The 16,961-nt window shown below is 38.1% G+C and overlaps 2 protein-coding genes across 4 annotated transcripts in view; both read right to left on the reverse strand.

The window, feature by feature from the left end:
* Positions 1-3,540, reverse strand: part of LOC107715085 (disintegrin and metalloproteinase domain-containing protein 10-like) — a 22,493-nt gene extending 18,953 nt beyond the window's left edge. For both annotated transcript variants that reach the window (XM_016521131.1, XM_016521130.1), the window contains exons 1-4: positions 3,415-3,540; positions 2,380-2,527; positions 2,182-2,300; positions 1,933-2,088 (exon numbers count right to left, since the gene is read on the reverse strand). In XM_016521131.1, the coding sequence (XP_016376617.1) occupies positions 1,933-2,088; positions 2,182-2,300; positions 2,380-2,527; positions 3,415-3,487 (496 nt within the window). In that variant the 5' untranslated portion in view covers positions 3,488-3,540. The remainder of the gene's footprint in view (positions 1-1,932; positions 2,089-2,181; positions 2,301-2,379; positions 2,528-3,414) is intronic.
* A 2,024-nt stretch (positions 3,541-5,564) lies between these two features.
* safb (scaffold attachment factor B) lies at positions 5,565-16,112 on the reverse strand. 2 transcript variants are annotated; one of them, XM_016521128.1, is made up of 21 exons: positions 15,641-16,112; positions 15,119-15,206; positions 14,905-14,972; positions 14,573-14,800; positions 14,432-14,485; positions 14,296-14,344; positions 13,085-13,526; positions 12,700-12,746; positions 12,528-12,625; positions 12,295-12,444; positions 11,185-11,282; positions 7,832-7,875; positions 7,660-7,742; positions 7,427-7,572; positions 7,023-7,319; positions 6,691-6,825; positions 6,561-6,594; positions 6,377-6,477; positions 6,231-6,289; positions 6,094-6,148; positions 5,565-5,996 (listed from the first exon to the last, which is right to left on the reverse strand). In XM_016521128.1, the coding sequence occupies exons 1-21, from the start codon at positions 15,791-15,793 to the stop codon at positions 5,876-5,878; spliced, it is 2,550 nt and encodes an 849-aa protein (XP_016376614.1). In that variant the 5' UTR covers positions 15,794-16,112; the 3' UTR covers positions 5,565-5,875. The 2 variants fall into 2 exon arrangements, with proteins under 2 accessions (XP_016376614.1, XP_016376613.1); XM_016521127.1 differs by having other exon boundaries at positions 14,564-14,800.
* Positions 16,113-16,961: the final 849 nt, after the last annotated feature.

A 16,961-nucleotide genomic window follows, 5' to 3' on the forward strand; every position in this document is an offset into this window, starting at 1 on the left:
TCTCTAAAATGTAGATGTTATAGCAACCTTATTTACAGGAAATATATATTTGATATGTATCACTATTTTTAAATAAATCACTCATATAACGTTTTGGTCATATGGCCCCCTCATAATCGTGTTAAATAATCGTGATTACAATATTGACCTAAATAATCGTTATTATGATCTTTGCCATAATCGAGCAGCCCTAATTCAGAAGTATAGAAATCCGTCTGTAACCAATGCCATCAGTATGTCTTGCAACAATAAGGTTGTGAAGGTCTTGAGAAAGCTCTTTGCTTTTACCCATCATGAAATGTTTCTTGTGTGACACATTGGTCATGAGACACCTTTTTATAGGCCATCAGTTGAGACTGAACCAGCTAATATTAATTTCCACTGACAAGGGGCAGGATTGCTTTCTAATTACTGATAGATTTCTGCTGGTGTCTTGGCTTTCCATCCCTTTTTGCACCTCCCTTTCTTCATGTGTCCAATACTTTTTCCCTGTGTCATTCCACAGACACAGAACTTAATTTCTGAACTTATTTGTTTTGTTTTCTTTCTATGTATGGATTACTTGGGTTGTTACCGACATCTGTTGAAAATTTGAAAATTTCACAACAGCACCTTTAGAAATATATTTACTGAGAAAAATGGTGACGTGTTCAATACTTATTATACCCGCTGTATATATATATATATATATATATATATATACACACACACACACACACACACACATGGGAAATGGGAGACGACACCTGTGCAAAGCATTGTGGGAGATCTCAGACTGTAATTAGGCTCGGTGAATAAACTGTCTGACGAGGGGCTTGAAGGGTTGGAGGAAGGCCCTGAATTTCCATGGGAAATATTCTACAGTAACCTTGAAACCACATGCGTATGGTGTGACTTCAAGCACGAGATCACATGACCACCAATATCCACAGATTATACATACACTTGTCTCTCTGCCAATGTTTACCTCCTGCTATACAAAGGCAGGAACACGTGTCTTTTTACGACCCCAGTGAAAGAGGTGCACAGACGCAAATGTAAATCCCAGAAACTGCATCAAAACAATTCAGGGTACAAAAGTCTGAGACCACTAGTCGAAATGCACTTGTTTTGCATTCTTGTAAAATCTAATATTGAGCATTTGGAGCTTCATCTGAAACAAATCCAAAGTTTTGTACAAATGAGTTTGGATGCTCATTGGCAAATACACCACTCACTAGCACGACAATGAACTGCAGTAAAAAAAAAAAAAAAAAACACACAGTTCAATGAATGTTTGGACAAACAAAAGCAAATACAATAGCAGCACCACTTGAAATACAAATCTCACTTTTAAAACCATAACTTTCTAAGTAGATATAATAGTTTTTCTCCAAAAGTAGCTTTTTTTTTTGACTGTTAGTACATTGCTATGTGGTTGCTAGGGCATTATGGTTACTAAATGTTTCCTTAAAAAAAGTAAATAAAAAAATAAATAATAACAATATAAAATTAATGAATTAAATAAAATTCCCATTTTCAAGCTAAAACTACAAAAAAGTAGTTTGTTAAACATTATTTTTTAACTTAATTAAACAATTCGAGATCGTACAAATTCATACACTTATAGTTACATGGGTGGACCTTCATGATATTTTTTTTTTCTTCTAAAAATCACATTGTACAAATTCATACAAAATCGCCTACTCATAAAACACATCTCATGAGATCGGGTTGGGAAAGTCTTATTATTATATTAAACCGCTAGCTATATTGAACAGTTCTGCTTGCAATAGGTCTAAATTTATCATGGTTTATGGATTTTTCGTCTTTATTGTAAAAATGGCAAAAATACTGAATAAGAAAATTATTTTTGCAGTAAACACAAAATTTTGTTAGGACTAATTCACAGCTTTACCTCAGTGAAGAAAGAAATACATTATAATCACTTACCCACATCATCCTCGTGATAAATGATGGAATGGTCGTCAGTGTTGGAGGTGGTGTATCTGTCAATGGGCTCGACGTAGAACGTCCCATTGGCTGTTGTAATGGAGCCTTCAAACTGACCCTCGAGAACAGACCCTTGACATGAGGATTCACTCTCATCTTGAGACATGAACAGTTTCATCTTAGTAACATTAATGATAGATAAGAATTGTGTGGAATTCAAAACAATGAATGTGTTTCAAAATGTCCTACCTTCTACTGCTCCTGAGTATATGTGAGAGAGATCCACCATCTGAGTTTCATCTTCTGACTGGACCTTGAAATCTTCTGTGAAGCCATTTACATCTGGCTTGAGACGTAGGTGGAATTCCCTACAAAAAAAAATCAGTACTTAATAAAATTCATATGTACATATTTAAGTATGGTGGATGTCTTAAAAATCCTAAGTACCTTTGAAAGGCGTTGAAGTTTAGATGAAGCTCTTGTTTGTTTGGATGCGTCTCGCGTCTGATGCGCTGGTGCTGTTGTTTTATGAGCTCTCGGTCATAAGACAGGCCTTCATAGTGTTTTATGTACTTGCTAATATCTTGTAAAGCTTCTGAAATATTTAAAAACGAAGGATACGCAGTTAAATTGGAGTCCAGTCCAATTATAAATTTGTTTACCACAAAGCAGTGACAGTGAGTAGATTTTTAAAATGTAAGCTAATTCGCACAAACACATTGTGTGCATTGCTGGTTTTATAGAGGTTGTTGTCACTTTTTAGCTGGTCAAGCTGGGAGATCAGCTCACCCCCAGCTAAAAACCAGCTGGGATTGCCTGGGACCTGTGAGCTAAGTCTAGTGAAACAACTTAGGCTGGTTTAAGCTTTTCCCCCAGTTGCATTTACATTAACAACAGTTGTCAGCTATTTCTGCTATTTACTTTTTTTTCTAAGCACATCACATAAAATACATCTTGATGCCCCTATTCTGTGCTGTTTTCATATTTTTAAATACAATTCTGTGTGAACAGCACCTGATGCTCACATCATACTATAGTGTTTTGAATGGCTAAAGTCAAAATGACCTACCTGTCTGTATAATAATTGCTGGACAAAAATAGTCCATTTTATCATTTATCAAATGAAAATCATTTAGCTTATAATAGCAATAGCATACCTCTCCTCAAGTTTCATGGCTGTAGTAGCACAAACGGTGCAGTTTAAGTTACACACCAAAGCATAATACTTTGAGGTTCGTTCAAATCCCTAAGCTTAAGTATGAACAACAATAGTGTTGCTTACCTTACCTTAGCAAGACCACTAAATATGATTAAAGTTTTCTCTTATCTGAGTAAGGAAGAACATCTGATTTTGCTGCAGGCAAGTTGGGGCAAGCGGGCCAATGGAAGGGGCCAAAAAACTTGAATAATCCAGACAAATGTCCTTTCATTACCTCAGATAAACCCACCACATGCAAGACAAAGCATTAAGGCATATCTTACTTGTAAAATGTCCTCTAGATAAAATATAAATCAGCAGATAAATCTTGGAAGCGCTCAAAAGTGTGGCTACCATGTCTTCTTAGCTGACTAGGTGCTTGAAATCTATTCAGAGAGGAATGTTTTTGGTTTCACATACCTGAACTACACTAACTAGGCATATACAGACTTGTTTTGAAGGAGGACCACAATCTGAATTCAGTTGCTAAAGAATAATGGGAATTTTAAACGAGTTTTGCTCAGGGAAACATGAGAAACGGCAAAGACATGTTCTGAGCAAAAAAGGTCCCCCACATTCATGCTCTTCCAGGCTTTAAAGAGGATGTTTTTTTCTTTTGGGAAACTTCCAGAAATCTCATTGTATAGCTAGTGATCTGCAGGGGAGAACAAAAATTCTCATGGGTGTGTGGTACAGTAATTGAATTTCCAGCCTTGCTCAGGTTCTGCTCCAAATGGCTTGGTCTATATATCGGCGTATTTTCAGAGTAGAACGTGCCAATTCAAACAGCCGAACATCATTCTGACCTGAAGCAATGGACAGTATCATTAGGACTGAAGGCAACCAGCAGTTCTTGGATAATAGTTCAGTCAGGATTGTAGGGAGCATAAATTTATGAACAATTTCTTGGCACATTTCAACATCATGATATATAATGAAAGTTTTATGGCCTCCAGGCTTTTCTAGGAATGAAAATCTGTCTGACTCCACCTCCAAAACCTCCAGCTTGGACGTGATTGGCCACTCCAGCACGACCTGATCTAAGTTAGTGACATCATTCAAGATGCCTCCCAAGAAGGCATCACTTTAGGCAGAGGTTACTTCAGGACATTGTTACGAGTCACTGGGGTCAAACCAAAGTTTTATAGGTTTAATTAATCTTTATTGATATCTTTGTTGCTAATTACTCTTAAAACACAATCATACAGATGACCATTACAAATTCCTGCCCCCACCAAAAGTTGCACTGCAGTGATTTGTATTGAAATATTAAACAACATCCCATACCATTACCATGGCTAATTTCATGGCAGCAATGCACAATTTCCCCTGTAGTTTGTCATCATAATGATTAACTGAAAACAGATTCTGGACTGTACAAAGAGGTTCAAAGTTGGGACAACATCGCCCCCTAACTTATAAATAAAATTCTGAGGAACATCTAAATAAGGAACTACCAGTGTGATTCAGGATATATACCAAAATAAAACATTCAGGAAATGGTTTCCCTTTCAATGTGGGAACTTGAGGGTTATCATCAGTGTTGGGCAAGTTACTTCCAAAATGTAATACATTATATATTACTAGTTACTGTCTTTTGAAAGTAATTAGTTACATTACAATATTACTGTCTCTGAATTGTAATGCGTTACACTACTTTTGAGTTACTTTCACCAAAATATCCACAGACTTATGACTAGGCATTCTAAAATGCTAAAATGTAGTTTATTGCTGCTCATTAAACATCCAGTAGTTCATAATGTGCTAGGTATATATACTTGCGTTACTGAGATTGTAACGAGTAATAATATTACCCAAATTTGATTAGTAATGCGTTATATTACTGCGTTACAGCAAAAAGTAATATACTACTGTAATATTATTACTTTTGTAATGCGTTACTCCCAACACTGGTTATCATTAGATATATCAGTGATCTAATACTCCAGTGATTAGACTTCCACAATATGCAATCTTTTGCTCTTTTGACATTTAAAAGTCATGTAGAAAGTGCATTTGTAACGGTTTTTTAAAAACCACATTCCTCCTACGCCATGAATAATCAAGCTCTGAATAATCAAATGTATTGAGCAATTGGCCGACGGACATGACGGTAGTCATCGGTTTTCTGTTTAGTAATGCAAAAACATCTTAAACTGTAACCAAGGCTAGAGAGATGCCACATATTATTAGCTGTTCTTGATAACGCAACCATCACTTTTACTAAATAAACCTGAAATACGAAATTAACATGTTCCGATTGGATGATACGCAATTGTTAATGTAGTGTTCTTTTTCAGAAAATGTAAAAATTTACTTGCATTCTCAGCTCTGCCAGCATCGTTAAGTTCCTCTAATAATGCTTAGACTAAGAGTGCCACCTAGTGGCATCATAAGAAAACAAGAGCACTCCTTTGAAGAAAACTCCACAATAAATTTATTGAAACACGTCAAAAACAAGTGGACATCTAGTTAATGGTGTCAAAGATAGGTTTCATTTTAGCAAAACATTCCTGAGCATTCACCAAGTGTACCACAGAAATGACTAAAATCTAGAGATGTGGAATGGAGAAAAAACTAAAGTCGAAATAAAATCTCTACACAATGAAACCACTTTTCTGTTAAGTCTTTACACCATGAAAAGAAAAGTGGACTTAAAAAAAATTGTTACAAAGCTTGAATGGCAATATACAAGCTGCAAAGTCTCTTTGCACACAACAGATAAACAAGGGAAGAGGATGCAAGTTAATAGCGTCGACCAAAGGCTCCGCCTCCCTGCATTCCGCTGCCTTGCATCATCTGATTCGGTCGGTTTAAGGCTCCAGAGATTGACTGGGATGTCCCTGTCTGTATGTATCCACCTCGGCTACAGAGACAAATATATTAGTTTCATGCACAACAAAAGAAAACCCATGAAACTCACTATACTCCAAACAAGACCACGAAAGCCTAAATCTCACTACCTTGCCATTCCACCCCGTGCCACGTGACCCTGTCCCGGGACACCTCGGTCAGCTCCTAAAAAAAGAAAGGTAATAAATCAGAAGGGAGGAGAACATACAACCTTTTCTAAGCTTAATAGGAGGTTTATTGGACAAACCTTGCCAGTTTCTGTCCCCGTCCATTTTACGTCCAGGCTCCCAGTCCCTGTTGTCACGACTGTAAAAACAAAGAAGCAGAACAAACAGTTGAACAAAGAGGTCTAAGACCACAGCACATCTGACCAGAGGAGGAAAATCAACTTACCCGCCTGGCACTGGCCTCGAAGGATTCATTCCACGCTTGTCGTATCCGCCACCCCAATTGTCACGATTGTCCCTGCCATGTCTGTCCCGATCTGAAAAGTGCTGTGGATGGAGAAAATAGGATGAGATGCCATCCAATACCCAAAGATCAAATCGAATTAAGATCCGTGAAGGACTTTTCTTACCTGGTCTCCTTGCATCCCGCCTCTGTTGTCTCTCCTATAGAAAAAGGCATGCAAATTATTACCGTATAGTAGCAAAATCTATAGACAAATGTCTAGATGTTTGGGTGCTGTTAGACATTGCTGGTGTTACCTGTCCATCATCACGTCATCCTGACAGCGGCTGCGGTCTCTGTGGTCAAAATCTTGGTAGCGGTCTTGGCGTCCAAAATCCGACCTTCCACCGCGATCATCCATGGTCATTCTCTTCATCTGCCAGTCGTCTTTTCTGTACATTTGAAAGAGGAAACAGAAAAATTGCACAAATCCAGACATGCTTGCATGGTCAAAACTGACAAATCAAGATGCTCCTAGTCATTGAACTTTCTAAAAAATGATCAGGTAGAGTAAGAAGTTGGATGTGGAAACCCGTTCCTGCGACCCTAAACAAAATCTGTGACTTCGGCAACCCTACCCTATGCATACCTGCCATCCATGTCGTAAGGCCTCTTAAGGGAACGTCGATCCTGTTCAAATCGTAGCTGTTCTTGTTGTCGCCTCAGCTCCTCCCTCTCACGATGAATGCGCTCCTGTTCACGCCGCCGCTCGTACTCTATTCGGAGACGCTCGCGCTCCAAAAACTCACGCTCCATGCGATCCGCATTTAGTCGCTGCTTCTCCACTTCTAGCCAGTTGCGCTTCCTCATCAACCTCTCCTTCTCCTCCCGCTCCCGGAAGAGGCGGATACGCTCTCGCTCCGTACGGCTGTCGCGGTCTCGCTCACTGGAATGTAATTAAACAGGTTGAGAAATCAGTGGAAAAACTGCTAAATTGGTTTTTGATCAACAGTAGATCAGGTTGAGAGGAAGATGATGGGAGGCAGTAGTTACCCAGAGTGTCTGCGTCTCTCCACCTCTCTTATCTCTCGTTCCCGCTGCCTTTGGCGCTCCCTCTCTCTCTGCTCTTTGATCTGGTCAAATGACAAAATGTCCTTCCTCTCTTTGCTGGAGGACTTACGGTCACGGCTCTTAGTGCTCTAAAACAAAAAATCGGTGCATAAATTTCAATACTTCTAAAACAACAAGGCAGTTGGATTTAAAACGGTTCGAATTATGAAACGTACTCGTTCTTTGCTTTTTGTTTTCACACTGATGACCGGCTCTCCTTTCGACTTGTCCATCACGACGGTCCTCTCTCCTCCTTGCTCTGTAATGGCAAGATTGAACCATTAAGATCTGGATATCTTAGGATATTACTTAAGGTAGTAACAAACGTGAAAGCTATTTTTTTTTTACCTTTTCCATCAGAGATTTCAGACTTCTCATCTTTGTTCTCAGATCTATAAGGATGTATGATGAGATTGTTACAGTTATTTGCAGGGGCGATTCTAGGATTTTTTTTTTTATGGGGTAGCACAGGGTGGGGGACCAAGAACCAGTCAGGGGGGGCCCATGGGAAAAGTCATGTGCCCCAACACAAGTGGGATGACATAAAATGTCACTGCACAAGTGCCTGGACAACGCATCTCTCTTTTTTTATAAATAAAACCCATTGAACGGACAATAATTGTTCTCAACTTCTTTTATTGTCCAAACAGACTGCGTGTGCGCCAGGTTCAGGGCTGCTAATTTGCTGGTCAACTTGGCACAGCCTGGTGGATTGGCTCTTACCTGCACTGCACTGTACTGCATATACCTAAAATTCTGTCTAAAAATAAACAAACCTCTAACTTAATCATCAATATTACACAAATAGTATATTTAATAGCCATATTCTCATCTGATTAAAGAAAATCATTTAAATGTGAAGCTGTTCTTGGACATTGCAAATGAAAATAAAATAAGACTACCACGCAAAAACGTTTGTTCATTCAATACAAACAGGTGTTTGTTTACTATTCTACATCTTAAAATTCCAAGTGTCAGAACACTAACATTATTAAAACCCCACATTTTAGCGTTTACCATGTTACTGCAGACTATTTGGGAAAGTGATTGTGCCTTTAATCTTTGAAACAACAGGAAGAAACGCAACAACGATTTCTATTTTAAGCGGTGCTGGTGCATTGTGGCTGAATAACACAACTAGGCACAAACTCTAAGGAGCTTTCAACATAGGTGTATGTGTGTGTATACAACTCGTATCTTTGCTTATATATCTCATTGCTGTCAATCGATTAAAAAAAAAATAATTAACTGATGAATCACACTATTTTTCTGAAATTAATCGCGATTAATCAGAGGTGTAAAGAGTACCTGAAAACCATACTTTAAAGTTTTTAAATATACTTTTATATTGTAATAATTTCACATTAAATCTTCAAATTAATGTACAAACAACAAATACAGTATATTTTTAAATATTTGTTTAATGGCATCTTTTGAATGCCAGTATCACTGATACCAATACTACTGATGTCTCTATAAAATTGTTTTTCCCCCTAATATTTAACCATTTACTATAGCCATTTAACATTACAGTATAACTGAGAGCTATCAATTTTAACATTTATTAGACTTTAAAAAAATAATTTATAATTTAAGTGAACTTAAAAAAACAATCTTCACAAAAACCCACTATATTAAATGTCATTTACCTGTGCCCTTCAGCAGAAATATACAGAAATTGATGTTATCAAACACTACATTCTAAATTAAATACAGATGAATCCTTAAAGCTATAAAAGTTATTGATTTCCTATTTTTTCTTTGTCCTTTGACATCATAGCAGCTGGCTATTAGGTTATTTTGGCTGTTATTTCTTTAAGAGCTGCCGCTGCTGAACGTGACGCAGATCTGACACGAATCGTATTTTCTCAAATCTCTTTACCTTTTCTGACACACTTGAGGTCTTAAAGTCTCTAATGAACTGATGAGTTGAATCGGGTGTGTTAGATGAACCATTTCAGACATGTTCTTTAAATGTGACTCATTTAAAATATATTACATGCAGTTTTAAGTAGCGGTCGACCGATATTGTTTTTTTGACAGCCGATGCGATATCTTGGAAAGCTGGGTGGCCGATATAAAGCCAATGTCATTTTATTTATTTTAATTAATAAGACATTTGAAATCATTTGAAAATTGATTAAAAAAATAAATGTGTTAAATAAACATACTTGATGACAAATATTTAATAAAAATATAATTAAAAAGGAAGTAAACACTGTAACCAACAGGGCACTCAGTATTCTGGGAAGTTTGTGTGCATTAATCATGTTTTTTTCAAATAAAGCCAAGGTAACTCATTTTACATACAGAACACAGTAAAAAATGACATGAATATGACAGTGGGCAAATGCATAAAGCGCAGCATAATTTAAAATCACAAGTTTAAAGTTTGTCGATCGCAGATTGGATCCATTTAACATTCAGCAGGCCTACATAAATACAACAGAACAAAGATATTGAAATCATTTGAAAATGTATTTAAAATAAATGTTAAATAAACAAACTTATACTTTAGATGACAAAGTATTTTTCACAAATAAATAAATATTTTATAAATAATATAATAAAAAAGGAAGTAAACACTGTAACAGGGCACTCAGTATTCTGGGAAGTTTGTGTGCATTGGGAATCATTTTTTTTCAAATAAAGCCAAGGTAACACTCATTTTACATAGAGCACGCAATGAAAATGACATGAATATGGCAGTGGGCAAATGCATAAAGCGCAGCATAATTTAAAATCACAAGTTTAAAGTTTGTCGATCGCATCTCCAGTGAAGCTGAACTCTCCTCCGGTCCACATTCAATTCTAACGGATCGTCCGTCACGCAGAGAACACGCGATCATGCAGGATACAAATGCACACTTCACAAGATCTCACAACTGGATCCGACTAAGTTTGCAAGGTGTTTGAAATGAGATGTTCATTAGACATTCAACGATTTGTTTAAATTATATAAATGCGTATTTGCTGAATGCTGACGGCAAACAAGAAAGTATTATAATGTTTGACTTTATTACTAATAATATAAAAGCAATCATTATAATACTTTATATACATTTTAATTCCTTTGTTTAACTGTTCTGATTATTAGACAGACGTATTAGATAATCCATATTAGACAGAACTGAACGACAACAGCGAACAAGAGGGAGAATGTAAGCACTGTGTGCTCAGGGGCTGCCGTTCTCAGCGCCGTCAAAATAAAAGTCCCGCCTCAAACGCATCGGCCGATATTTAAAAAGTGCCAAATATCGGCCGATATATCGGCCTTGGCGATATATCGGTCGACCCCTAGTTTTAAGGCAGCTTTAAATCGTCTTTTTGATAACATCATGACTTTCCTGACCACGGCATTGCATGCACGTAGTTGGTTTCATTCGCGCGTTCATATTAAATGATACAGGCTACAGCGCGTGCCGGCGCCTTTGTCCGTGCAATTGAACAGCACACGCTACGAGCACAGTACCGTTTCCGCCTGGCGCTGAAGTCCAGTTGAGGCGCGCATCTGAAACGCCTCCGGTTTGATGTGGTCATAAAGACATTCGGAATAAATGCACTTCTTGTCAAGAGAAAAAATTACAGAAACAGCAGTTGACAGTTGTGAGGGGGGGGGGGGTCGGTACCACCCCTCTAGACACACCCCTGGTCATTTGGCATGCAGAGATGTCTGCAAATATTATTGATCTACAACTTACTTTTCTGTCTTTGAGTCCGAGGAGTGTCTTCTGTCACTGCCAGACTTTTTGGTATCGCTTTTGTCAGCAGGCTTCTTTCCGGCAGGCTCGTTCTTAGCCTAAATACATATACAAATCAAGGCTTCGACTACACACCTTGTGTCAATAATACTGACAGCCACCCAACTCTGAAGCAATACTTCATGCACTGGTGCAATTTATAATAAAAAGTTTAGAAATAAAGGCCCTTACACACTAGAGAAAGCTTTTGGAAAATCCATTTTGAGTAAAGTCAGTTTGAAATAAAACAGGAATAAAGCGAGTTGAATGTCCAAATTCAGAAACTGTGTTAACGCCTTAAAGGAACACTCCACTATTTTTGAAAATGTGCTCATTTTCCAAATCCCCTAGAGTTAAACGAGTTTTCGAATCCATTCAGCCGATCTCCGGGTCCAGCGGTAGCACTTTTAGCTGTAGCTTAGCATAGATCATTGAATCTGATTAGACCGTTAGCATCTCGCTCAAAAATGACCAAATAGTTTCTATATTTTTCCTATTTAAAACTTGACTCTTCTGTAGTTACATTGTGTACTAAGACCGACGGAAAATGAAAAGTTGCGATTTTCTAGGCCGATATGGCTAGGAACTACAGGTACATCTCAATAAATTAGAATGTTGTGGAAAAAAGTTCATTTATTTCAGTAATTCAACTCAAATTGTGAAACTAGTGTATTAAATAAATTCAATGCACACAGACTGAAGCAGTTTAAGTCTTTGGTTCTTTTAATTGTGATGATTTTGGCTCACATTTAACAAAAACCCACCAATTCACTATCTCAACAAATTAGAATACTTCATAAGAACTTCATACTTCAATAAAAAAAACATTTTTAGTGAATAGTTGGCCTTCTGGAACACGACATTCTAATTTATTGAGATACACCTGTATATTAGTCTAATCAGATTCAATAATCTATGATAAAGCTACAGCTAAAAAAGTGCTACCGCCGGACCCGAAGATCGGCTGAATGGATTCGAAAACGGTAAAACTCAACTGTCTAACTGTAGGGAAAATAAGCCTATTTTAAAAAATAGTGGAGTGTTCCTTTAATAATAAACTAAACTATTTACCCTTTCAACTGAAATCATCCGGCCATGCAGCTCGGTTCTGTGCAGATGGCTGATGCACTTTGTGGCCTCCTCAGTAGAGCACATTGTAACAAACCCATAGCAGCGAGCACCGGGGCTTCGGGCATTTGTTACTACTTTAGCACCAACAACCTGCAAGTGGTAACAAATATGGTTCAGGACACCATCCCACCTAAGAGCAACCTAATTTTTTTAGTTTTCTAGAATATGCAGACCTTGCCATATTTGCTGAATAGATTTTTTAGATCTGTCGCTCTCGTGGTTGAAGACAGTCCACTGACCCAAAGGTTCCTTCCGCTAGCAGCTGCGCTACCTGATAGGGCCCAAAAATCAATTTAGAAAAGCCCAGAAACTATTTCTTGTTTAAAAAGCTCACTGCAAACCCACCTTTATCATCTTTTGAGTCAGGCTTGCTTGATGAATCCTCATCACCACTAGAGAAAAATAAAACGGCATAATGAGAAATTGAATGGGCAGTTTAAACGGGAACACCAGTGTCGATAAACAAATACCCACCTAGTGAGGACAAACAATGAACGAAGATTTGGATACTATAACTTGAATAGTCATGTGAAGCCCAATTACGTTAAACATACCTTGGACTGGCAAACCAAATTTCTGGTACATTACTTTTTGAAGGTAGAAAAGAAAATGACAAAATGGTAGACGAAATGCGCAGTCGATTATACCTCCCAAGAGCACCCATACTTGTTAACAAAGGAGCCAATGAAACAGAGAAAGCCATTGTTCTAGTAGACAGAAAACAACAAACCTCTTTTTCTGATCATCACCCTCTACAGAGGACTCTTTCACTTCTGAAGACTCAGCAGGTTCAGTCTTCTTGCATTCCTCGACTGCTTCTCCTTTGGATGCCCTTTCCGAATCAACTGCGCTTTCGATATCGTGCAAATCTGTTTCGCTACCATTAGCGGCCTGAGCAGAAGTGCTCTCGGTGTCCACCAAATTGTCCTGAATATTTTCTTGGTCCTTGCTTGTTGATTCAATTTCACTTTGCTTTGATGCATCAACGTCCATTTCGCAGGCTGACGATTCGGCTTCCAAATTGGCGGCCTCCTCGACGTTAGCAAGGTCCTGCACATGGTCTTCCTCTTTGTGAGAATCCCAGACTGAAGATTTCTCGTCTTCAGTCGGCTCTTCAGTGGTGTCTTCCTTAAGTGGCTCTGATATACAAGACCCGGCTACTTTCTCACTTTCTACGGATTTAACAGGAATAGAATGGCACAGAGTTTAATCACTTCTGAGACATTGCAATGGTTATCGTGGAACTGGACTAGGACGTGGCCCTCTGCTGTCTCATACACAAGCAAAGGCAAGCTACCCTATGAAGAGACTGGAAAAACCAAAGCGAGGACAAGCAACAAGCTTCCAGACAACAGGCCATTTCTTTTCAGATCACCTGCACCCCGAAGCAGAGGGCAAGCTGTTGACTAGGGAAAGCCACAAGACCTGCACCACATCCGAGTGTCCATCGTCGACTTTAGTACTTGAAGTGTCCGTGATATGGAAGAAGCAGCTTGTGCTGTCTTTACAGGAATTGTGTTTCTTTTGAAACAAGCAAATTGTCCATTAGTGAAATCTCCAATTAACAAACTTTGAGTCCTATAGTGATTTTGCTTCAGCATGATCCAATTCTTCTCATCTTCTCTTCGTGGTCTTCTTTAAGCAACCTAGAAACACTAAATTGCATCTGCAACAACCATTTAAACCAACCTATGTGCTAACTGAAACAGATTGCTGGTTCTTTGCATTTCCGCACCGTCCAAAAAGAGCATGTGAAGGACTATAACATGGTTCTAAATAAATATTTAAATGGCTAAATGTATTGTCAGTAATGCAGAAAGCCAGTAATCAACTTTGGATTTCCAGTCTCTTTTTCCTGAGTAACCTGATACATTAATACTAAATGGACCTTATGGCTTCACCCTGACTTTAAGAGCAATTCCAGACAACCCCATATAGTACCTTTTACACTTTTTGTGTCCTCGCCTCCATGCTCACCATCATCCTCCTGCTAAAGGTGAAAAATGAATAAAGATCAACAAAATAAACCCAATGCCGATCGTAGAAAAAAAAAAAAAAATTAAACTTCCTTAAATACCTGACAAGGAGCTTCCTGGTTCTCATTCACGTCTACGTCATTAGCCTCCATTTCCTGAAAGCCAAAGAAAGCGTCACACAATGTGCAACAAAAACAAAACAACAGTATGATTGGCTAATTTTAAAAACTCACCTCCTCTACCTCAAATTTACTCGTGACAACATCAGTGACATCCTCTGCGTCGTGGTTATTTGCGTCATCCTCCCTCAGGTTGGCTGTGTTCTCTTCGTTCAATAACGTGTCTAGGACCTCCTCGTCATATTCGTCTCCCTCGGGCTCACATCCATTGCCCATATCAGCTTCATCCAGGACATTCATGTCCATAATATCCATCTCATGAAGGTTCTCTGGAATAGCATCCGGGTCCTCCTAAAGGAAGTAAAGGCGGCTGTTAAGTTAAGATAAACCTATGCAAAATAACCCAACCCAGTTACGTAGATCATATCCATCAACAACTTTATATGACGAAGCACCTGGCCATCAACAGAGTCCTCCTCAAGGGTGCAATCTTCAGGCTCATCAGGTTCGTCTTGTCTTTTTCCTGTAGAGAATAAAAATATATATATACACACACATGTATATAAATTTTGTAAATAATTAAATTGAAGCAAGTTTTGTGTAAATTTGTGAAACACGATGTAGTAGCTAAATGATTTTGAAATAAAAAACATCAAAACACACTTTTACCTTTTGGAGTTCGCCGAGGTGTTTTTTTAGGAGTTATCTCTAGGTGTACAATGATCTCATCAGGATTTCCACCCTCTTCTTCAATGGCCTGCAAACGAAAGTATGATTTATATAGTCAAATACAAGCATAAATGTCATCCATTTCCCTATTGTTTACAGCTTCACAACAATCCATCATTATTCTACACGACAACCTACACTTCATTCACTGCATATTACCTAAGCATTGAATTCAAAACATCCTGCAAAGCTAGTTTGATGTCTGCAATAGCCAGAGAGTTGTGCGTAACAAAGTTATGCATTTGACAAATTACCAGTAATCCAATACATCCTATTAGAAAAGAAAAAAAAAACACACGATTCGCCCATAAACCGCACGTGACGTTACTGCAGTAAACACCCACCCCAGTAACTTATGCATGCAAAGCATGTTTATACAGGAGAGAGTTGCAAAATGATTAGATATGTTATATGTTATTAGATATGTTATATGTTATTAGATATATCTGGTGTTGCACTTGCCTTTTTGAGTCTTTCTGAAAGCAGGCTCTTATTGCCGCTGATGTCGAGATTTCGGCGCTTCAGCTCGGCCTTCAAATCAATCACTCTCAGCTCCGATAATTTACGCACCCCCGCCTCCACAGGCCCCACATCTGCGGTCGAAGAGTCTGACATGTTTTCTAGTTGTGAGAACGTTACGGTGGAAGTACGAGTCTCTCTTTACCCCGCGCACACTCACCAAATTTTAGATAGAGCGCGATAAACAGCGTTTCTCACTCGAAGCAAAATGGCGCAGTCCACTACAGTCATACGCATGCGCCTGCCTTGGGGCTTTTAGGCGCATGCGCGCAAACGTCATCGAGTTGACATGAGCGCGGGAACATCTTGGTGTAAATTATTCCAAGGTTTTTGCGGATAATGGTTTAATTGCTGGTGGAATGACCTGCCCAACTCAATCCGAGCAGCTGAGTTCTATAGCCATCTTCAAGAATCGGCTAAAAACACATCTCTTCCATCTTTATTTGACCCTCTAACTCTAGCACTCTCTATTCTAATTCTATTTTTTTTTTTACTTGTCCCTTTAAGACTTGCGCTCTATTCATTTACTAACTGCTTGTTTTCTTTAAAAAAATAAACTAACACTAGCTTTTCTAATCTTTATGTATTATATTTGTTTTATTTTTATTTATTATACAATTAACAAAAGCAAAAAAAAAACAAAAAAAATGCCTCTAACACTACCTTGCTCTATTCTTTCTCTATTCTATCTGTTTTCTTTTTATTTATTATATAATTTAAAAAAAAGCCTTGCTACGTGTACTGCGTTAAGCTAACGTTAACTGAGACACTTGCATATCATTGCTCTTTTGTTGATTTTGATTGCTTCCATGGTCCTCATTTGTAAGTCGCTTTGGATAAAAGCGTCTGCTAAATGTAAATGTAAAATACATTTCAGGTGGGAATCGAAATAGAATATTATACGAAAAATAGCCTATTTAGTCAGCTATTCATAAAATTAGACAAAGCAGATCTGATGAAAATATATTATTTAAGAGCATTTTGAAAGGAGTGCGGGAACCTGATATATTTTGCTTTTCTTTCCGAAAATAACGTTACTTGGTATTTTAGTGAGTAAAAGAAATTATGAGTAGTAGTTTATAATTACACATATGTCGGTCAAGGTCATTAATGTGTGAGTGCAAAGTGTTCCTGGATTAACATCCTTGTTGATCTTGGAACAATATTCCAAGCAACCAATCAGAATTGAGGGATAAGTTTACAGGAAATGTCAGTTTTAGCCTTACAGCCAGAGTTAGGAGGTTTGTACACCCTTGTTATTCAT

The sequence above is a fragment of the Sinocyclocheilus rhinocerous genome, unplaced genomic scaffold, assembly GCF_001515625.1.
Source record: "Sinocyclocheilus rhinocerous isolate Xijiao unplaced genomic scaffold, SAMN03320098_v1.1 scaffold509, whole genome shotgun sequence".
NCBI classification, from domain to species: domain Eukaryota; kingdom Metazoa; phylum Chordata; class Actinopteri; order Cypriniformes; family Cyprinidae; genus Sinocyclocheilus; species Sinocyclocheilus rhinocerous.

Excerpts from the sequence above, each read along its gene's own strand:
- safb (XM_016521127.1), bottom strand. The coding sequence starts at position 15,793 with ATGTCAGACTCTTCGACCGCAGATGTGGGGCCTGTGGAGGCGGGGGTG. Across the intron at positions 15,207-15,640 it reads TTTCAGAAAGACTCAAAAAG|GCCATTGAAGAAGAGGGTGG; the intron begins GCAAGTGCAACA and ends TTTCGTTTGCAG. Across the intron at positions 6,826-7,022 it reads CCTTACGACATGGATGGCAG|AAAAGACGACTGGCAGATGA; the intron begins GTATGCATAGGG and ends TCAAATGTACAG.